The sequence below is a fragment of the Eublepharis macularius genome, chromosome 2 (assembly GCF_028583425.1).
Source record: "Eublepharis macularius isolate TG4126 chromosome 2, MPM_Emac_v1.0, whole genome shotgun sequence".
Lineage (NCBI taxonomy): Eukaryota > Metazoa > Chordata > Lepidosauria > Squamata > Eublepharidae > Eublepharis > Eublepharis macularius.
The window spans coordinates 121,895,509-121,918,842 of NC_072791.1; the positions used below are offsets into that span (position 1 = coordinate 121,895,509).

Below are 23,334 nucleotides of genomic sequence, written 5' to 3' on the forward strand. Positions count from 1 at the left end.
TCCTTACCGAACCCCCTTTCCCCTGGATATTTCACGCTTCACGCTGGCCGTTAATTATCCTTTGGTAATAGGGACAATCTGACCAATGACCATTGAGGGAGGGAATGTGTCTTCATTAAATCAAGATAATTGCACGTCGATATATCGTCCTTTTCCCCTTTTTTAAAAAAAAGAAAAGAAAAACCCGGAACTGGTTGGGTTTTCCCCGCCCCTTATCCCGTCTTTTGAAATGGGGATGTGATCATTGTTTTGCGCGGTAGAGGTGCTGATTAGGGGGATGTGAACATGGTTTTGCATAAGAGAGCCGCTTTTAGAAGGCTGATGTGGACGACCAAGTGAGAAACGCGCCATAAGGGACTGTGCAATCATTGCACAAGAAAAACGGGAGATAAGGTAATGTGGAATCGGCCATACACAGAAACCACTGAATGAAAGCAGAAGCAGCTTAGCCCTCCTCTGCAGAGCCCACACCGGGCCCCAGCTTGCGTTCTCTCTCTCTCTCTCTCTCTCTCTCTCTCTCTCTCTCTCTCTCTCTCTCTCTCTCCCCCTCTCTCTCTCTCACACACACACACACAGAGGAATGAAAAGAAAGCAGAATGAACTCAAAGCTGCTTAGCCTCCTCTGCAAAGCCCGCACCAGGCCTGAGCAGCATCTGCTTGCTCTCTCTCTCTCTCTCTCTCAAGTAGAATGAACTCAAAGCAGCTTAACCTCCACTGTAGAGCCTGCGGGGCCGAAGGAGAAAGGAATCATGTGGGCAGATTCTAGAGCTGCCGGAATGCCATACCTGAGCATTCCCCCTCAAAAAGAGCCCTAAGTCTGGCAAGCAAGGCCTCACTAATTCTGTTTTTATATAGTGCCTATTTTTGTAGTGTCTTTAAACACTACAACTGTTTGGTCCAAATACTTTCTTCCTTGTTCACAGTGATTCTTCTTTCTCCCGTTCTTTACTTTGACTCCGTCCCTTTTCTTCTCTCACATGGTCTGATTTCCCCTCCCCTCCTCCTTTCTCTTTCCATGGTTTGGTGCTTAATCTCCAGTATCAAATGGGATGAACTGTGTGAAGTATTCATAGCTCAGTGGTAGATCTATGCATGAGGTCCCAGATTAAATCCTTAGCATTTCCTGTTTAAAAGTTTATCTGGTAGCAGGCTGGCAAAGACTTCATTCCAAGGCCTTAGGAAGTTCCTGGCTGTCAGAATAAGGACTGCACTGGTTGGGCCAAGGAATAACTGAGTCTGACACCATAATAAAGCAAGTTGATAGTACTATGTATATTTTCAAATAGTGTATACTGCATGCAAATGTGATGGAAGGCAAAATGGGAGAATTGAAGAGGGGGCATACCAAGGAACTTTGTTTTGCCTCTCTTCTCCCATGTAAAAATGAGTATGTGTATATAAAGAAGTAGGTGCAAAATACACAGAATATGACGGTTTTTCATGGTTCTACACTTAAGTCCATAATTTCTGTTTAACATCTGTCCCTTATTTTCCCTATGCTTCCAAATGTAAAAATACTGGCAAGAACTGTGTCGACTGAATTTTTCTTTGTACAGCATATAGTTGTCGTAGGCACTAAATAATGATTCATCAGCTAGTTGTTGAGAACAGAGAGTGCTCAGTAGGAAGCATTTTTCTATTTCCAGGTTGGCTCTGGAAATTTCTCTCATTCATTCAGGGAGGTGTGCATTCATTTGCACTGTGGCTGAGTAGGGTTCCAAGCCACAAACTGTCAAAAAGTGTGTGGTGGAAAACTAATAATTACGGTTAAAAATTGAACTAATTTATATGATTTAATTAATTCTATCTCTCTTTCTCTTTTGGTGTGTCCTTGAAGGATTGTTCAACTTCAGAAGAATATAACATTGCTGCAGCACTACTGCCATTAACAACTGCTTTCTATAGGGTAAGTTCAGTTTTTTACTGGGACATTGATCATATGTATTTGCATTCCTCTGCATCGGATGCAATTATTTAAATGATGGACATTTCCGTTGGATAAATTGCCATATTCAGAATTCATTCAATAGAGGAAGGACCTGTGGTCACAATCTAAAGAGTACTTTTGCTACTTACAAGTTTCTTTAGTATGAGCAGTCAATTTTTCATTGCTTTTCTGGAAGCCTTTTATTCAGTGTTGAAGTGTCACCTGATAACAAAAGGGGAAAAAAGGACCAGGAAGTATATGGCCGGGAGAAATGTTAACTCGCTAATTTTTTTTCTTTGAGATGGAATAAACATCCTTTCATATTCTCTGATACACAGTCTAGCTATCAATCAAAAACATAAATGATATTCTCTGTTCATACACTGGACATTGATCCATGACAATAATTGGATACCTCCATTTTTATGCCTATACTGGTTATATCTTCCTTCAGAGAAAGAGGCAACAGACCAGTTCTCTGGTCAAAGCACTTTAAAAGGAAGATGTTAGGAGAGGGTAGAAGGCAGGGCACTCTTAATATGTTTTCTTTATGGCTGCAAGCAGGACTCTTATAATGGGGAGGTCTGTGAGGCAGGAAGTTGCATGAGCATTCTGTACCTTCCTCTCTCCCTTCCCCCAATCAATTTCTAGTAACTGTGTGGCTTTCATCTTGGAGGAAGTGGCTTTCCCTCCAGGCACAAAATATCATCCAGGTTTCATCCCATCTGGAATTAATTTGCAAATTAGTAAAGGAAGACTCTGTGGAAATATTATTTTTCTATCTATAGATACTGTATTTTTTGCCACTAATTGGATTTGAAGATTAGATGTAGTTGATATGCAGGTATCTAAGGGGGGCAATCAGAAGTAATTCCATTTTATTCATTGAGACTTACTCCCAGGACAGTGTTTTAGGATTGTAACCTAAAACACAGTGCAATCCCATGCAGAGTTACTGTGTATAGGACTGCTCTGTTAGAGAAGTAGCTTCCATAGGATGCCTGATGGGTGTGGTCATCTTCCAAAGCTCTGTTTTGGGTCCCCTTACCTTTTGAGATTAGGTGGGTGGCAAGGTCTCTCAGTTGTGGCACCAAAACTTTGGAACTCTCTCCAATATTTGGAGGGATATTTGTCCTGTTTTGTCACTGTCTTCCAATAGAGAGGAAAGACCTTACTTGTTTTTATGATATAATTTTATAACACTTGTTTTAACTTTTAGCCCCTTTGGTGGACCTGATAGGACAGAAATGTGGGATGCAAATTGTATGAATGAATAAATAAATAGTCTTCTGATTAAACTTTGTGTAGCAGCAACATATTGCAGAAGAATACATTTTTAGATATGACTTATTTACTACTGACTTATTTACAGGATAATAAAACAGGCTGCTTATTATTGTAACACTCTTCAGATGGAGTCTTGCTCAAGCATATAATAAGAGGTTGCACATTTATCTCCTCAATGGTCAGATTATGTGCTGTCTCTTCAAAAAGGCTAAGCTGGACTCTAATCAACCTAACTATAGAGTGGAGTCAATTTATTTAAAATATTAACGTTATAAAATACTATAAAGTAGCAAGTTAATGTGCTTTGTTAAAAGGTTAATAGCACAATCCAGCTGTCTCTTTTACCTATAATGTCTGTGACAAGAAGTTTAGAGGTACTGTACATTGTAATTAAAATAGTGAAAAACAATTTCTGTTTACAAGATCTTCTGGCTCTTTGGCAATCCAGCAAAATTCCAGCAGTGACTAGGCTCTTACCAAACCTGAGTAGGCAGGATGTGACTGAAGAAATCCACAATCTCATAGCTGTCAGCATTAAGTGCATGTACAACAAATCAGTATACTGGATGCATACTTGTGGCCTGGAAAAATATCTTCTAGTTCTTTAGCAACAAACATCTTTTTCTTTCAAGTTGACTTTTAAATGACTAGAGCTAAGTAATTAAAGTAATGTGATTCATCTAAGTCAGAATGAGCACTTTTCACTGTGCATAGTAATAGCCTATGAAAGCAAACAAACTACAGCCTCTGGGGGCAGAAAACAGTTTTTCTATTTACCATTACTAATGCAGTTGGAATTTGCTTAAAACATAAATAACACTATAGTTATTGTTGACATAAAATGTTTCCCTTTTTGCTGAAAATGTCTTATGCTAATTCATTCTATGTTGGTTGCTAAAAGGCAAATAAATAAATAAATAAATAAATAAATAAATAAATAAATAAATAAATAAATAAATAAAGCAGAATCCTGGAGGATACTAAATAAGTTTTATGTAATGTGTAAATTAGTTTGTGTAAGTTTTCCTAAGAAAACCTCTTCTGCAGCTAGAGCATCTCTTCCTTTTTTTCTAAGACTTTCTAACGCTGCTCAGCATTTTAAGTGTGTCTTTCTAAAACTGCTCAGCGCTATATGGTCTGTTACAAAAAGTGGATGTAGAACTTATATTGGCCAGTAATGTTTTCAACATTTCAAATCATGTGGGCAATGAAGCTTCCTCTTTGCATCCTTATTTGGTATAGTGAATCTTGGTCTGTGCATGCTGAACATGACCTTTAAAGCACATGTTTGAAGGGTTGACTTCTTCCATATGTGCCAGTGCACCAATTATGATCCTCAGGCAGCCATTTGTTGGGTGTCCCACTACTTAGGGTGGCCCATCTGACATCAACCAGAGAATGAGCCTTTTCCAGCATTGCCCTCTGCTCTGTGGATGTGAGAGGAGCCCCCTCCTTAGAGATATTCAGGATATGCTGCAAGGTTTGCTTGTTTACCAGGGTGTGCGAAGGGTAGGCATCTTTTAAGGGAGGGAAGGGAAAGATTTTATCTTGGCTTTAATTTGAACATTTTAAAATCATTGTGTAAGCCACTTTCAACAATGTGGAAAGGCGGTATAAATGCTTTAATAAATTAATTAATACAAACAAAATACGGTTTCAGTGTGGAGATAGCATAATTTTGGTTGTTTTAAACAAGTCTGAGAAAAGCAAATACATCTCTCTTTCCTGTCTCTTCTCCTGTTTGTGTAGAATGTATGACGATACTCTTTATCACCATTAGAAAAGAGCAAGAGTCCAGTAGCACTGCTTAAAATTTATGTAAATGGATTTATCCAAATGTGTTTCTTGGATGACATTCATTTTATTTTTCACGGGTATGTGATTTCATCTCTAAGAAACAGTGTTCAGTTTGAGAATAGAAATTAAAGTACTGGAAGAGTATTTTGCAAATCCAGTCCCTGAGATTAGCAATATAATTCATAGTGTGAAATACTGTTTACACTTCCACCCCCTCCTCTGCCTATGATTTCCTATGTATTCCCTGAATAAGGCTTTTTTTTTAAAAAAATCTTCTGTATGGAATTTCTTGTAGAAATTATTTTGGTCAATAAACTGCATGTGCAAAGCCCTACTTTTGGCTACTTTAAAAATCCTTTTCCATAATGGAATAAAGATTAAGATATATTCAGTCATTTTTAGAAGTGACAAACAGTATGCTGCTCTCACTAATGAACCTGTTCTTTTGAACTTGTAAATATACTCAGCATAATGGCCGTTTCCACACTGCTCTATTTTTGCGGCAGGGTAGCGCAATGGTGCCGTTCAATTCACATGGGTTACAGACCATTAGTTTTTAAATTAATTGGGAATTAAACCAACCATTGTCTCCACCCACCAAGAAATACATGTTTGTGCTGTATTTTGTCTCTTACGAGGACACTTTCATATGCTTTCAACAATAAATTAACATCTATAGACTGATAGCTTATGTGCAACAAGCTGCATTCAAGAGATACTATCTGCCTATACTTTTTCAAGGTTGCTTGGCATTCATAAGCATACAAGGCTGAAATTGCAGAGGAATGTATCTAGGGGACTATCAATCATACTTAAGGAATTGTTTGCTCCCCTTGTCTTTTAAAATATGAATTTTCTCTACTTTTTGTCTATATGTACATTACTTTTTCTCTATGGTTGCCTTACTACCAGTGCTAAGCATGTGTGACTTTACCCTGATTTAAGCAATTTTGGAACAAGCATCTAAAACAGATTTATAATTGTGGTTTAAAGAAAATCTTAGTAATAACAATAGTTACTCTCAATGCTGTGGTAGTCCTTAACGTTAAGATATGAGACTACCTAATGAAGCAGGAGCAAGCAATCACTTAACCATAGTTAAAGTAGCGAGGGCATTATATTTGAACAAGTCCACATACCTTCACCTAGATCTGTTAGGTTTGTTCTCTTGCCTGTTAGAATCGGAAAGCCTGAGCACAATAAGGTTGCCAGTAGATGCACTCAAACCACAGGTGTGTACCATATTGGATTTTTCATGTCTGAACTCAAAACTCTTTTTTAAAAATGTATTTACTTCACTTCACTTTTCTGTAGTCTGCATTTCTCACTGAGACTTGTTAGGTGAGTAGCCCTGTTGGTCTGTAGTAGAACAGCAGGATTTTAGTCCAGTGGCACCTTAGAGACCAACAAGATTTTCAGAGTGAAAGCTTTCAAGAGTCAGTGCTCTCTTCTTCAGAAGAAGAATCTTGTTGGTCTCTAAGGACTAAAATCTCACTGAGATTTGAGGTGGATTACAAAATATGAAAAAAATGCACTGAAATATCCTAAGACATTCAATAAAAACTGCAATATGACTAGATTGCAAAATTTGAACACAGTGCAAATAAAAAAACCTTTAACACATGGCACACTATAAACAGGGATGACAGGTCCCCCTGTCCTCCTGGTGGGGGGGAGGAGACCTAGCACTTACCTTTTTGGCATTCACGGGTGCCCCTTGCACATGCAAGAAAGTGACATCATTGCACTTCCAGAAAGTGACATCATTGTGCAGGCGCGGAAGCATGCATGCACTTCTCAGTGGGTTGATTTGGGCCCAAAATTGGCCCAATGAGAAGCGCAGGAGTGGCACAATGACATCACTCCCAGAAGTGACATCATCATACTACTGTTCCTTCCCCACCGGCCAGGTGAGTAGAGGCAGGGGATGGAGGATGGGAGCAGGGGATCCTCCACCCCCTGTGGGAAAATGGCATCCCTAACTATAAACAATGCAGAAACTAGATTGCAAGAAAATTGGGAAGTAAAAGCAAGATTACATACAACAAGCAGTGGTGTAGACCACAGTCCTATTCCATTTATAAAAGCAACCTCCTTTTCATTATTCTACACCCATATTCCTTTATAAAAATGATCTTCTGAACATTTCTGTTTCATATGCTCTGAAGAATGATAGAAGTATGTGAGGCTTCATGACCTCCTCAAACAGGCCATTCAACAACCTGGAAGCCATAACAGAGAATACATATGTACAGGCAGCCCTTGATGTTAAGCATTTGCCGGGGGGCATTTTCAGAAGACTTTGATCAGATGAGCAAAGCTGTCATGGCAGAGCATAACGAAAAAGATTATTGCATTGCATTTTCGTATATATAACTGCAATGCTATAGTCACCTTTAGTTATCTAAATAATTTATTTTACCTATCAAAACAAAAATCCAGGGCAACTTCCACTAAAAATTATACAGTAAAATCACAACAAAATAAGACAGCAAAAATGCAGTAAAATATTTAACACATTATAAAAATAAATGATGGGAACCAGCAAGAAAGGAAGACTGTTGCCCTCATGTCTCCATACCATTTGACTGGTCACAGGCTAGAACGTTAGCATAGATGGAAACTTGGCCAAGACCACAAGTTGACTAATGGCAGAGTGGGAATACAAGCCACAAACATCAACTCTACACCAATTATTTTAATCAATGTATCATAGTATATCCCACCCATGAGCCCAAATTATTTTTTCTTCAAAGCAATTCTCCTTCAATTCTCAACACATTCATTTTCTCTGTTCCAAAAAAACTCCTTGTATCCTGCCTAGCCAATGCAAATCCTCTCTCCCCTTTGTCTTCAGTCAAAATAGAAAAGAGCAAAGAAGGTTCAAAAGTCATCTATTTTTTAATCAGTAGCCAGCTTGTCTCCACCATGAGTGTCCATGAGGAGTAGAGGGCACTTGCCCTCCAAATCCTAACTTTACTGTTTTTAATGTATCCTGACATGTATATACATCCAATTAGTCATCAAGAGGCCTAGAATGTTTTCTAAATGATTTAGCTCCCCCTCTCTGATTAATCCTGCAGATCCTCTTGGCCTCCACCACTGTTGCTCCTCAATCTTGCCACAGCACTTACTGCGGCTTTACAGGAATAGAGAGATTCGAATTTGCAACCTGTGTGCATGAATGGCAGCACCAGAGCCTTAGATTCCAACTGACAAATTGAGTATAACCACCCCCACCCCCCAAACAAAACCTCTGTGCGCATTAATTTTTACTGTAGGTTTTGTTGTTTGACCTCAAGATTATGTGTTTAGCATACTGTACATCCTGTTAAAGGAATGGCAGCTGATTTCACAGATCCTGAAAGTTTTACAAAGGAAATAATATTTTTTTTTATTAATGATGAGGTCAGTTCTAACATTAATTTCAGATGAGAGCTATTTCTTTATAATACTTTACATAAATGTGTAAGGCTACAGGTAGTTTTCAGTTTCAATATTTTATCCATTTTAAGCATGTTGAAATTGGCAGATAAGTATTTTAAAATACACACATTATTGTGGCGCCATTCACACTATGATAGTTATTAAGTTTTGTCAGAATTTCTAGTATGTCCCCTGTTGAGGTTTTATAACTTGGCATCAAGGACACACTTGGCAGAAATGAACTTTACATTATTTTTGTAAGAATGCAATGAAAGGACAATGAGATCCTGAGGCTAGATACTGAAAATGAAAGTTAAATATTCACACCTTACATTATCATTGAGATTTTTTTTTTTAATTTTCAAAAATTTTATTGAAAGTGTAACAAGTAACAAGATCAACAATAAATGCGTAGAAAAAGGGTGATATCATACGTAACAATGTTCAGATACAACAATACATAAACATCAAAACACTAACAGTCGGCAATAATCAAGTGTGCAAATATTATACATAATCAACAGGATTCTAATACAGTGGTAAGCAAGCTAATCACAACAGCATCGGGAGAATCATGTACAGGCACATCCAGTATGTCGCAGAGTAAATCCATAATTCAAATTTCGGGGTTTATAATCGCATAGTGAGGTAGCTTAGAGATCAGCCATTCATTTTGAGATAAAAATTCCAGAAAGGGGTACCATTGTGCGTAAAATTGTGTAGGTTTGGAGGGGTTTTGCAATGATCGAATTCTGTCTGTTATCTTTTCCATTATAAGGTGGTCCCACACTATTCTATACCATATGTCAAGAGTGGGTGGGTATTGCGACTTCCACCTGAGTGCAATTGTGGTTTTTGCAGCTACAAGGAAAGTTCTGACCAATGCCTTCCGCAGATGAGGAATATCTAGATCTCCCCAAAGGTCCAAGAAAACAAGTCCCGGGCTTGGGGGTATCACATAAGTCGTGATACGGGAAATTTCCTGGAGAACCGCCTTCCAGAAGGCAGCAACACTTTTACACTCCCACCAGCAGTGCAGGAACGTACCCTGCTCCCCGCATTTTTTCCAGCAGAGTGGAGATCTGCTGGGATATATTTTCGCCAGCTTTTGGGGAGTGAGGTACCACCTGTGGATAAGCTTATAGGTTTGGAGACGCACACTGGTGACAGAGGAATTAAGCAATGCAGATGTCCAAACATGCTCTCTATCTTCTCGTGTGAGCTCCATCCCACAGTCTTGCTGCCATCTATTGAGCAGCGCCTCAGTGTTTAGTGGTTTGGTATCAAGCAAGACGAGGTATAGTTTTGACAGGAGACCCTTACGGTTAAATGAGTGGGAGTCCAGAAGTGCTTCAAATTTAGTTGTTGGTTTAGTCATTACGCTTTTTACATTTAATTCGTTCAGAAGATATCGCAGTTGGAGGTAGAAAAACCAGGGGACTTCCCTACCCAGGTTGTTGTTCAAGTCTACTCTGCTTATAATACCATCCTTGGTGGCTATATCCAACAACCTCAAGTCTCGTAGTTCATCCCAGGAGCGCAGTGCGGTTATGTTATGCTGTCGGGGCATACCTTTATGCGATGTGAGCACCGAAAAGCGGGATATAGCCGGAAGAAGGGACTGCTTAAGTCTGTCCCAGAGCTTTAACAGTGCAGTAAGGAACATATTTTGATGTATGGAAGGAGGACGCAAACTTGGGGTAGACCAGAATGTTTCTCGCAATGTTTTTGGCTGGGAAAAGGTGCCCACTATGTTTATCCAATCAGAGTGTCCAGAGGGGAGTAAGATCTGGAGGATGTCCGATAGTCTGGCTGCATCATAATAGCACCCTATATTTGGGTAGTTAAAGCCCCCTGTTGTTTTAGGGGCGCACAAAACTTTGAAGGCAATCCTGGGGCGCTTATTCTGCCACAAGAATCGGTTTAATGTCATCTGCCATTGGCTCAGAATTTTGCTAGGGATTTCAATCGGAGTTGTTCTATACAAAAATATCAATTTTGGGAGGACGAAGGATTTTATCAAATGGTATCTTTCATACCATGCCAGGTTTTGCTTGTTCCATTTGAGCAGAAGGTGTTTAATTTCTTTCATCTTTTGGACGTGGTTTACCTGGAGTAGCTGGGCTGGGTTGGGAGGGATATTTATGCCCAGATATCGGAGGTGTGATATAGCCCACTGGTATTCAAATTGCCGTTTTATGTCGCTACATGTCTCCTCCGGGAGGTTTACTGATAGGATGGTAGATTTGGCTTGATTTATCCTCAACCCCGATATACACCCAAAGTGAGCAAGAACAACTGCCAGAGCCGTGAGGGAAACAAGTGGGCACGTAAGAAACAGCAAGATGTCATCAGCGAATAAGCATATTTTGTAAGTACGCTTGTCTATTTCAATGCCTTGAATCCTTTCATTGGTTCTTATCTCCTCTGCTAAGGGCTCTATCGCGAGGGCGAAAAGGATAGGGGAAAGGGGACATCCTTGGCGCGTGCCTCGGTGTAGTGTGAAGGGATCGGACGCTAAGTCGTTAAGTTTGATTCTTGCCTTGGGGCCTGCGTATATCGCCTTAATTGTTTGTAGGAAGTTGGGGCCGAATTTCATGTGGGAAAAGAGCATCTGCAGGTACGGGACCTCCAGGGTGTCGAAAGCTTTTTCAACATCCAAGGAGAGGAATGTGGTTTGTAATTTGTTGTGTCTACTGAATGCCAAAATGTTCAATGCCTTATAAATGTTGTCGGAGATGTCCCTGTTGGGAATAAAGCCAATCTGATCTGTACAAATATAATTTCCAATGAAAGAATTGAAGCATCGTGCATATATTGAGGTAAAGATTTTATAATCGACATTCAGCAAAGAAATCGGTCTATACGAACCGGGGTTAGAGGGGTCTTTGCCTTCCTTGGGGATCATGGTGATGACTGCCTCAGCCCAGGTTCCAGGTAAGGTCCCCAATTTGTGTACCTCGTTACAGGCCAATAACAGGGGTGGGGTTAACACCAGAGCGAATGTTTTGTAGAATTCGGCCGGATAGCCATCCGGCCCAGAGGCCTTATTGCTCTTTAATTTCTTAATGGATTCCAGCAGTTCTGTGGCAGTGATTGGGGTATCCATTAATTGGCTGTGTTCCGCTGCCAGTTTTTTAATGTTCTTATGGGTTGATAGATAGTTCCTAATTGACACTTTATCTGGCCTGGATGAAGTATATAAATTTGTGTAAAATTTTGTAAATACATTCAATATTTCTGGAGATTTAGTGAACATTTGTCCCTTGTCGTCTTTAATGAGTCTGACATGCCTATTTATTCTTTTCTCCTTGACCTTCCAGGACAGATAACGTAGGGTCCTAGGAGAGTGGTTCCAATACTTTTGTTTTAAATATAAGATGTTCTTTTGTATTTAGGACGTTTCAAGTGACTCCAGAGCTTTGCGCTCATGGAGCAGTTGTTTATAGGTTTTTTTGCTGCCTCTTTCCTTGTGCAAGCGTTCCAATTGGTGGATTTTATCCATTATGAGTTGCTTTTGGAGTTTTTTCTTCTTATTTAGAGAGGCAGAGAGAGCGATCAGTTGTCCCCTTAGTACCGCCTTAAGAGCGTCCCACACTGTTTGGGAAGATGTCGTGCCTGTTTGGTTATCTTTGAGATATTGGGCGATATCTCGTTCAATTTGTAGGACATTGTTCTCATTAAGTATGAGGTTTTTCTGAAACGTCCAATGCCTCTCTCTTTCGTAGGGCCTGTCTAGGGACAATTTGCACGTTACCCAGGCATGATCCGAATAGTTTATGTCTCCTATGCTGGAGAGTAGCACTCTGTCTCTCAGATCTGGGGACACCAGGATATAGTCGATCCTGGTGTATACGTCATGGCGTGGGGAGTAGTATGTGTAATCTTTGGCCAGCTTGTTCATCTCCCTCCATATATCCACTAAGTGGAACCGAGTAAATAGTGTGAGCATCTGCGTGTCACGATTAGGGTTCTTAGATCTTCTTGGCGCTCGAGGTGCATTGTTGAGGGGAAAAGAGGATTTATCTAGGCCATAGTGTGCTACATAATTGAAGTCCCCTCCCACAATTACTGATCCCTCCTGGAATGCTTCCAATTTTTGGAGAACTTCTTCCGTGAACTCCAGTTGCTGTGTGTTGGGCGCATAGACAGATGCCAATGTAAGCAACTGCCCATTGAAGTGCCCCTTTAGAAATAAGAACCTGCCTCTAGGGTCCCTTAGGGTGGCCTTGTGTTCAAATTGGACCCTGTTTGCTAGTAAGATTGCCACCCCGCGGGATTTGGAGGAGCCTTTTGCGTGGAATTGCAATTTTATCCATGGGGCCTTAAGCTCCGCCTCATAGGATGCATGGAGGTGTTTCTTGGATCAGGGCTACATCTACATTCAGTTTCGCCAGGCTGGTCAGAACTCTCCTTCTCTTCACCAGGTTGTTTAAACCCCTCACATTTTGCGAGATAATATGGACATGCGGTTGTGAGGCCATTATGAAATGGGCAAAATTAGAGTATCAGAATTGGCCTTTGAAGTGGTATGAAATAGTATTGCAGAACCAAAAGTGCAAGTATATATACCGCTAGCAGGCGTGTAAAGGCTCCTGCTTCAGTAGTTTATAATAGATATGAATGAGATGGCTGAAATGATCTAAGCACCAAATGAAGGATCAATACGCAAGTGCAATAAGATTCAGGTAAATAAATCACTGTCTGATGTTAGTTAATTAAGCAATCAAATTTCATCACTTTGAAGTCAATCATGCAACAAATTCATTAGAAAGGAAAGAGAAATCTTATCACAAAACACAAATGCAACAAAATGTATAGCAAGTGTAAGTTAATCTACTGTGTTGGTAATTTACAATAAATAATTAATCGACTCTCGCCCTTACCCTTTTAAAGTATGGTGATAAGCAAGCAGACTGTCAGTGGGTAAAACTGGTAGTTGTGATGAGCTTGTAGTCTGCTATGTTACCTCCCCTCTCCGATTATGGATGGATCAAACAGCAATTAATTCCAAGTATATAATGAGCCAATCAAGTAAGTACTAATTAATTAAGATTCCTTTTTATTACCCTATGTAGGAGTAGACCAAATTAATAGATGTACCTCTTAACACTAAATCACTAACTTGCGTGTAGTCTGCTACGTTACCTTCTCTCTCTGATTATGGATGGATCAAACTGCAATTAATTCCAATTGTTCAATTTGCTAATCAAATAAGAACCAATTAATTAAGATTTCTGTTTGTTACCTTATGTAGGAGTAGATTGAATTGATGGATGTACCTCTTAGCACTAAAACACTAACTTGCCTAACTACCTTAACAAAGCTATATATAATGAGCACGCCGCACTTTATTATTGTTTTTGGTAAAAGCTTGAAAGTGTAAATATATTCAATTAACACACGTCTTATACTCCTTTAAACCAACTGTCCCCAGATTTGTAATAAATGATTAATTGATTCTTGCCCTTACTTCTGTAAAGTGCAGTAAGGAGCAAGCAGATAGTCAGTGGGTAAAACTGCAAGTTGTAATGGACGTATAGACTGCTTCGTTACCTCCCCCCCCCCTTACTAACGTCGGATCAAGCTGCAATGAATTCCGAATATATGATATGCCAATCAAGTAGGTATTAATTAATTAAGATTTCTTTTTATTACTTTATGTAGGAGTGGATCAAATCAAGGGGCGCACCTCTTAATATTAAATCACTAACTTGCCTTAACTACCTAAACTAAACTATATACAACGAGCACTCAGTGTTTTTTTACTTATTTTCCAGGGAGAACTTGAAGAGTATATCTATATAAATATCACAAGATCTTATATTTCTCTAAATCAACTGTCTCCAATAGAGAAACAGAAACTAAGGTGCTAAACAGTCCTCAGCAGCCTCGTGAGAGATCTCTGCAACGAGGTTGCTGTAAATAAACAGTAAGGAGGACTGTCTGTGGAAGGGGCTAATAAAGAAGCAATCCCTTCAATCCCACCCCAACCACCCCTACCCGTGAGTAAATTAAGTAAGATTGGGACGTTCCAACACAACATATTCTGGTCATAAGTCCTACCAGTCAGAGCTTCAAGTGTCCCGGACCGGTATTTTATTATTTTTCTGAGGAGACATGGGCAGCGGTCGTTTTCTTTTCTGAGAGCTGGCCTCCGTCTCCATGGCGACCTCTATGCCTAGCTCACGTAGAAACCGGAGGCCTTCCTCGGGAGCAGAGATCAAGTGTTGTATACCCTTCATCGTGACTCTCAGTGCAGAATACCGGGTCCAGCTGTATTCTATTTGGGCATTTCTGAGTTCCTCAGTTATCTGCCGGAGTTGTCGTCGTCGCTCCAAAATCTCTGCCAGTAGGTCTGTATAGACGCTGATTCGCGCTCCATTGTAGGAGAGGAATTTTCGCGCCCTCGCCACCTCAAGCGTTTTTTTCCTCAGCCTCCAGTCGGCAAAGACGGCCACCACATCTCTAGGTCCCCGTCTCTTATCTGGATTTCTGGGGCCCACTCGATAAGCCTTGAATATAATCAATGCATGGGTTTCCTCCAGCTTTAGCTCCGTCGTCAGCCAGCCCGCCAAAAAAACAGCAAGGTCTGCATCCATGGCCGCATTTTCCTCTATCCCCCTAAATTTCAGATTAGCACCCCGCAGTTGAATCTCCATGTCCAAGATCTTATAGTGGACACGATCTTGTTCTGATTGTAGGGAGTGGACATCCTCCCTTAAAGCCGCAGTCTGGGTAAGAGCCTGATCCGACTTAGCGACCACAGAGTCCATCACTATCTTAAGATCAGTTAATTGTTGTGATAGTGGTTCCATCAAGTGGGAGATTTTGTTAGAAAAGCTCGATTCAAGGTCTAGCAGTAGGGCTTTCAGTGCTGGGTCATAGGAAACCGTCTGAGTTTTTCGCGCCTCAGCATTTACCACAGCGGCCGCCATGTTTGCACTCGTTCCCTCTATCTCCCCCTCCGTGCCGTCTGCTTGCGAAGCTGGGAAATAGCTCTGCAAATTTTTTACCGCCTTAATATTGGGCTTCTTTGAAGTAAGATCGTGCTTACCCTTCATACTAAGTTGTGTAGAACGTTTTTGATGCGCTTATCGGGGTTTAGGGGTGGAATTGAACCGGAGCTCTGGCTTTAGGCGTCCATTCCTCTCGGTGCCGACGCCACGCCCCCATTGAGATGTTTGAATAGATATTAAGATTGAGTCAGAACTGAGCAGTCAAATATATGAGTGGGAAAAGTAGGCATGATCTAGGCTACAAAAAGTATAGTCCCACTAAGTGTATGAATGTGTATGTATACAAATGACTGTATTAACCTTATTATCCATGTCCAGGATTTGTTTGCATCACATAATATTATACACCCACAATTAAACGTTTATCCTTCTGTTATATTTACTAATAGCCAAGTGCCCCACCACAGATTCTTAAATCCACAGGTCAGGGACACTTGGAAACAAAGCAGATGATTCTGCATCCTTTTGCCAATCCCTAGCTTGCAAAAAAAATTGCAAAGTTAAAAAAAAAGTTCATTGGGGGCTTTTACACCTCACAAACAAAAGCATTTTCTGTGCTCATGCAGAAAATGCACTTGCTTCTTCCTTCTTCAGTGAGTTTCTGTCCAATGCAAGTTATCTGCTGAGAGGGAGAAAGTAACAACTGTCACTACTTTCTGCCACGCACTGGAGGGAAGGACAGCCAGGCAGAGCAGGGGGCCAATAAGTAGGCAGAGTGCTGTAAGTGGGCAGGCAGGCAGGTGAATGAGCTCAGTTTCTGGCAGGTCTGGGAAGGGAGGAAGACTGCTGAACGAGTGAAGGCATGGGAACCTCCAATGCTCCTCTTTTGTTGCACACACAAGAGTGCAGGTGGGTGGGGTGCTGGAGAGGGAGGACTGAAAAGCTTGGATCTTGCTGATCCAGGCTCCAGGCAGCCTGGGCCGTTTCCCGACGGCTTACCTTCTGCCACTCCATGCCGCAACGTCGTGGCTTGTGCTGGGGCGAACGCGAAATAATCGCGTTTTCTCGCGTGAGTTTTGCGCAATGTTGTGCAAAACTTGCGCGAGAAAACGCTCTATTTCGCGTTTTCTCCGGCACGAGCCGCGACGTTGTGGCATGGAGCAGCAGAAGGTAAGCCGTCTGGAAACGGCCCTGGTGGTGGGGGCGCTCTAGGAGGAAGAGCTGGCAGTAACATTGCAGAGGAACTGGGGTCGCAGGTGAGCAAAGAAAATTGGGAGGAGAGGTGTGCTAGCGGCAGCCAGGTTGGCAGGAGAACTGCCACCATCAAAACAGTAACCTACCAAAATAAGAGCCTATCTGCTTCTCAGGGTGCTGGACCTCCCCCCACCTCCCTGGAGGAACAAGTAGAGAATACAGCTGTGGGGAGGTAGGAGATATGCATTGCAGTTTTTTTAAGTACTACTAAAAATAAAACAAAAAACACTCCCCAACATTTGGTTGTGCCCCCCCCCCCCCCCGTGTTCTAATAGTAGTCAAGTATGGCCTCATCTATGGATACTTAAATCCATGGATTGGGGCTACACTGACACTAAACACCCCTGGTTTGCAGAAAAATGTGAAATACATTAGGTGGTTTAAATCTCTTTCAAAACAAGAGTATTATCTATGCATGTGTAGAAAACATACTTGCCCCCTCCTCCTGCATGCAAGCAGGGGAGTTATGAAGTTGGGGTCAGTGGGCTGCTGGAGAGTTTCGCTGCTGTAGGGTGTGGAAGTCACTGCGGGGCTGAGTGCAGCTCTCTACCTCACTGCCAGAGATAGATAAGGAAACTAGCCTACCCTCCCCTGGGATAGGGGGGAGGTGGGCAGGCAGAGTGCCCAGGGCTGAGGTGGGTCCACCGTAGCAGCAAAGCTGGGAGTCAGGTGGCGAAGCTAGAGGGTGCAGGCATGGGAGAACAGCCATGGCAGTGAAGCTGGGAGGCGGGAGGCAGCTGTCATTGCAGTGAAACTGGGGGGTTGTAGGAAAAGCAGGATGGGGAGGATCGCCCCCCCCCCAAAACATTCTTGCAGGTCCCCACTTAGGTAAAGATAGTCCCCTGTGCAAGCACCGAGTCATTACTGACCCATGGGGGACGTCACGTCATGATGTGTTCTTGGCAGACTTGTTACGGGGTGGTTTGCCATTGCCTTCCCCAGTCATCTACACTTTACCCCCAGGAAACTGGGTACTTATTTTACCAACCTCAGAAGGATGGAAGGCTGAGTCAACCTTGAGCCAGCAACCTGAACCCAGCTTCTGCCAGGATCGAACTCAGGTTGTGAGCAGAGCTTGAGCTGCAGTACTGCAGCTTACCACTCTGTGCCACGGACTCTTCCACTTGTTTCATTTAATTTTAAAGCAGAGAGCTGTACAAGTGCATGTTTGCATACATATACAAGAATTGGGATATAAATACACAGACTTGGAATGACCTCTAAAACCAGTCATACAGACTTCAGATCATACTTCTGTTTCCACATTTCTGTGGGCTTTTCACATGAATAAATCTAAGTTAGCAACACTTAATCTGTTATGGGATACTCCCAAAAACTTCAGTCCAGCAAGAATATTTTATCTCATCCATGTGCAGTAGATGTGGTAGAGAATAGGGAGAAATTGCACAGGCTCCTTTGAGGGAGAGAGTAGACCATAGAATAGACCATAGAGATTTCTAGGATTGGGGGGAAATGATTAAGAGAATCACTGTCAGTGAAGAGGAGTCTGAAGAAGCTTGCTGGGTTCATCTTGTTAAACTTGAGTACTGCTCCTTCATCTGTGACTTACCCATTCACAGAACACCTAGATTCTCAAATTATAATAGCAGTGAGCTTTTTCTAAAAGAGGAACTGAGATCTTAGGATACCAACCACAGGTTCTGGAATTTGCTGAAGCATGCAGAGACTCACGAAAACTCATACCCTACCACAAATGTTGATAGTCTTACAGGTGCTACTGGACTCTTGCTCTTTTCCACTGCTACAGATAGACTAACACAGCTACCGTCTGGATCTATCTCTATCTACTGCATGAGTAGACATTTGAAAAAGATGTAGCTCCCCACCTTCACCACTGTGTGTTGCATGGAAATTTTGACTCCCATTTGGAATCAACTTGAGCTCAGAACAGAGAGCGAGAAAGAGTATGTGTTTAGGGCTAATTGTAAGTGAGTTATTGGACAGGAGGTGCCCTAGTGCAGTGGCAATGGAAAAGCTTGGAAACAAATAAGAAGGAAGAATACATAATAATAAAGAATAGTTTTGATATTTGTGTATATTTATATGTAAGATGTCTTTTTATAAGCAAGTCTGGAAGCAAAGATAGGTACTCTATGACTCTGAGGTGGCAAATGATTCCAAATAACTCAAATGGCACCTAAAGAAGACATTGTAGTTTTATGCTCTTCCATAGCAGCTTCGCTCATCTGAACAGGGTCTCCTGCAAGTGCCACCCTGCACATGGACAAAATCAACAGCAGCCCATACACAGGCTTTCTCTGTGGTGGCTCCTATCCTGTGGAACAGTCTGCCTGAGGAGGTCAGGAGAGCCCCTCACTTTCCTGGCTTTCTGCAAACGATGCAAAACCAAATTATTTAAAAAGTCTTTTTACTCAGATAGGAGGGCTGTATTGTAGAGAGGGGGGTCTCAGATGCTCAGCTAATGAGTTAAGAACCATAGACTTCACTATGTTGTATTGGATTCCTGATAATGCTATGTCTTTGTGAACATGTATCTATTTACCCTGTGGCTTTGTTTATAGAAATGTTATTGATATTGACTATACTAATCTCACACTTTGTAATCCACCTTGAATCTCAGTGAGAAAGGCGGAATATAAATAAATAAATAAATAAATAAATAAATAAATAAATAAATAAATAAATAAATAAATAAATAAATATTGATAGTCCTAACAAAAGGGAAATGCCATATTATTTCCACAGAAATCTATTGCCCTCTAAAGGCTGCCATTTGGTTAAACTGAGTAACTCATTCTCATTATGAAGCGCCTGGTGGTTGACTTCAGAAATGCTGGATATAAATATAAAATGGGGAAAGCTCTTAATTTAAAACTGATAATTGTTTTAGAAGGAAAGGTCATAATAGCCAGACAAATTTTAAATTTAAATGTCTAAGATAAGTACTCTCAGAACTTTGTTCTTTAAACTTTTCTATAGCTATAGGAGAAAGTAAAGCACTATAATATATTGTCGAAGGCTTTCACGGCCGGAGAACGATGGTTGTTGTGGGTTTTCCGGGCTGTATTGCCGTGGTCTTGGCATTGTAGTTCCTGACGTTTCGCCAGCAGCTGTGGCTGGCATCTTCAGAGGTGTAGCACCAAAAGACAGAGATCTCTCTCTGTCTTTTGGTGCTACACCTCTGAAGATGCCAGCCACAGCTGCTGGCGAAACGTCAGGAACTACAATGCCAAGACCACGGCAATACAGCCCGGAAAACCCACAACAACCACTATAATATAGGTAGGCATCTAGAACCCCAAGAAGCAAATTAATCTGAAAGAAAGAATAAATGTTTCTGAAAGTACTTCATGAAACCTTTTGAAGACCTTTGTTGCAGTAGAAGGTTTATTGCTGTTCTCATATTTATATGTTACATTTTTGTGTCCTACCGTTCTTGCAGAAGTGATAGTCATACCAGCCCTGAGAGGCTGCCCAATGAGCCTAATAGTTGAGTAGGTATTTTAACCTGCAACCATAACCAACAATTTTGTCCCATAACAAGAAAGATGAGATTAAAAAGTACTAGGGCAAATCCACACGCCCTCGAAGCGTCCCAGCATTGCGCTAAATGTTTGCTAAACACCCGGAAGTATAGCGTCTTTCTAGCGTGATTTCAGAAATCGCGCTAGAAAGACGCTATACTTCCGGGTGTTTAGCGAACATTTAGCGCAACGCCGGGACACGCCGAGGGCGTGTGGATTTGCCCCTAGATAAAGTTTTTGTTGCCCTTGTTGATTCAGTTAAAGCAACTTATTAATTTATTTCTTCAATGTGAATCTAGGTTTGGCTTTTAACCATGTCATTACAAAATAAATTTTTCTTGTATAAATTTGTTACTTACCATGGACTCTATCGAGTAGATGCTTGTGATAGTCACTGTTGGTCATGCTCTTTGGATGTTACTTCAGCTTTCTCAGAGTATAGTTTGAAGAGCTATGAAAACCTGTAAAACCAGTTTACGCAGTATCAAACTAAATATGAAAGCAAACTCGTGGGCACCATGGGTTTGCTGTCACCATTTTAAAGTGATTTTAAAATACCACATGGCCCACACTCCCCGCCCCACTCACATGCTTTTTTAAGTGCCAAAACAGTCATGGGTTGTGTGCACTCCCCCACTGTTTTGGCACTTGAAAAGGTGCAGGGAGGAAGAGCTTTACACTGTGACATTTTAAAATCACTTTTAAATGGTGATGGTGAATCTGTGGTGGCCACGAGTTTCCAGTCACATTTAGTTTGGCCCTCAGAGACTGTGGAAAGTTACACAAAAAAGGAACATATGTGCCATTGGCAGTGACATCTCTACAATAATGCCTTGATGTCCCTGGAAAGCAATTGTTAATACACAGTCTTAGATGTGAATTTTCCAATATCATGAAAAGTTAGCGTGTATGTGGCAATTAAGCTGCTTTTTATATTTTGTAACCTAGTTCTTTCAGTTACTGTCATTCTCACTTTGGGCCTTGACTCCCATGGGCTATGCCTCATGCTGGAAGATCCAAGTCTCAAGAGTGAGACTTCTGTGAAAGATTGTCTCCAAATATGGATAAGCCACTATTTAGTTTTTGTCATTACTCATCAAAATTTATAGGAGAAAATTTATCTCTGAATATATTATATGTACATGCATACTTGAGATTACTCATTTAAAAAAAATACTGCAACCATCTATTCTATTAATGTTTTTTAGTACTGAAACAATTAAATCCGTTGTTGGATTTAAGAGACTTATTATAATAATTACTATATTCAATTTATATACCGCCCTTCAGGACAACTTAATATCACTCAAAGCAGTTTACAAAATATATTATTATCATCATTATTCATTGTGCTTTCAGAAATTATCACCTGGAGTCAATCAGTTTGCTTATTCCTGTGTACAAGATCATCCGATATGGGCTAACCAGCAGTTCTGGGAAACAACATTTTATAGTGATGTGCAAAATCAAATTCGTTCCCTCTATCTGTCAGCTAAGGAAGACAATCATCCACAATACTTAAAGCAGAAGGTAAAGTATTTTTACCCTAACTCATTAAATATTCTCAAAATGACTTGGAGAAATGCAAAAAAAAAGTAAGAAGGTAAACAATACCAATATCAAGCTAAAGCAGCACCAATTACTGGATAAGATATAGGCAGTTTCCAATTAAATTTCATAGAATACTTAGAGAAGCAACACCCCCTTGGTGTCTAAATATCATCATGGGGCTTCAGGCAGACAGATATAAAGAAAATTCCACAAACAAGAATTCCACAAGCTATCACAGAGAAAACCCTGTCTCTGGCAGCCATTCACTTTTTTTCAGACAGCAGTACACTCAGGGGCAAAATTCCAATGAAGATCTGAGCTGCTGGGCACATCTGAACATAAGCAGATGTTATTTCATACAGCCAAATTCAGATAATTTAGGGGTTTATCTGTCAAATCAGCCTTTTGAATTCTGCTTGGAAACAAACTGGGAACTGGTGAAGCTCTTTGAGTATTGACAAGATATATTCACTTTTATCTGTACCTGTCAACAAACCTGACGGCTGTATTCTGAACCACTTGAAATTCCCATAAGGTTTTTATAGCGTAGCTCCTCATTAGACATGGGCACAAAATGGGAAAAAAACGAAATGAGTGGTTCATGTTTCGTCAATTTTCACGAATCACGAACCACAAATTTTCATGAAATTGACCCGTTCATGAAACGATTTCATTAGTTTCGTGATTCGTCAAAACCAGGGGCATTTCAACGGTCCCCTTCACCCACTCGCAGGAAGACATCAGCAGGTTTTCCTCCACCCACCCTCTAGTTTGGCCAAGATTGCAATATGTTGAACGCAGGGAAGCAAGTGCTGCCAGAGTGTTTGACTGAAACAGGGACCAGGAGTTGCTGGATCAGACTCAGGAGGAGGATGAAGGATTACCGGCTGCAGTGTGGAACTGAGCTGGGAAGACGGAGTGAGGGGTGGACTCAATTGCAGGCAAGGACAGTCCCAAGAGTTTGAGATGTGGACTGGAGGAGCAGGATTTTTCTCCAAAACCTTGCCATTCATCCTGACTGAGATGTGCCCTAAGGGGTGCCCATGACATCTGGCATGTGGGTTTTGTTGGTGGCTGTATAGGGCAGAATGGAAGCTCTCCAGATGGCTAGGAGATCAAGGGTAAGTGGGCTGTGATTGGGGTTTCCAGTTGCAACAAAAGATCTGGGCCCATTGTTGCCTAGGGAATCAATGGATCAGCGCCAGCCTGTCTGCAATTATAAAACGTTCACAAAGCAAATGAAACAGGCAAAAAAAGTCATGATTTTTCTGAAAACCTTGAAAACTGGCCCCACAAAACGCTGTATCGCGATAACACAAAACGGCCAATTTCATGGCAAAAATTGCTTCCTATTTAGATTCGTGCCCATGTCTACTTCCCATATAGTACATTGCAGTATTCTAATCTGAACATTACCAAATCATGGATAACTGTGGGCAGATGCTGCTTTTCCAGGAAGGGGCTGCAGTTGATGAACCAACTGAAGCTAGTTAAAGGCACTTCATGATACAATTTGTTGCCCTTATGCATATATGTATATGTAAGTGAAATGAAACCCACAATGTGAGAGAAACAATTCTCAATCCTGGTTTTGAGTCAAACTGACATAAATTAGTCCTAATCTATA

General features: G+C 41.1%; 1 protein-coding gene across 1 annotated transcript in view; it reads left to right on the plus strand.

The window, feature by feature from the left end:
* Positions 1-23,334, plus strand: part of SBF2 (SET binding factor 2) — a 611,100-nt gene that overhangs the window by 462,553 nt on the left and 125,213 nt on the right. Inside the window, exons 17-18 of the mRNA XM_054970260.1 lie at positions 1,838-1,906; positions 21,516-21,686. Of these exons, the coding sequence (XP_054826235.1) occupies positions 1,838-1,906; positions 21,516-21,686 (240 nt within the window). The remainder of the gene's footprint in view (positions 1-1,837; positions 1,907-21,515; positions 21,687-23,334) is intronic.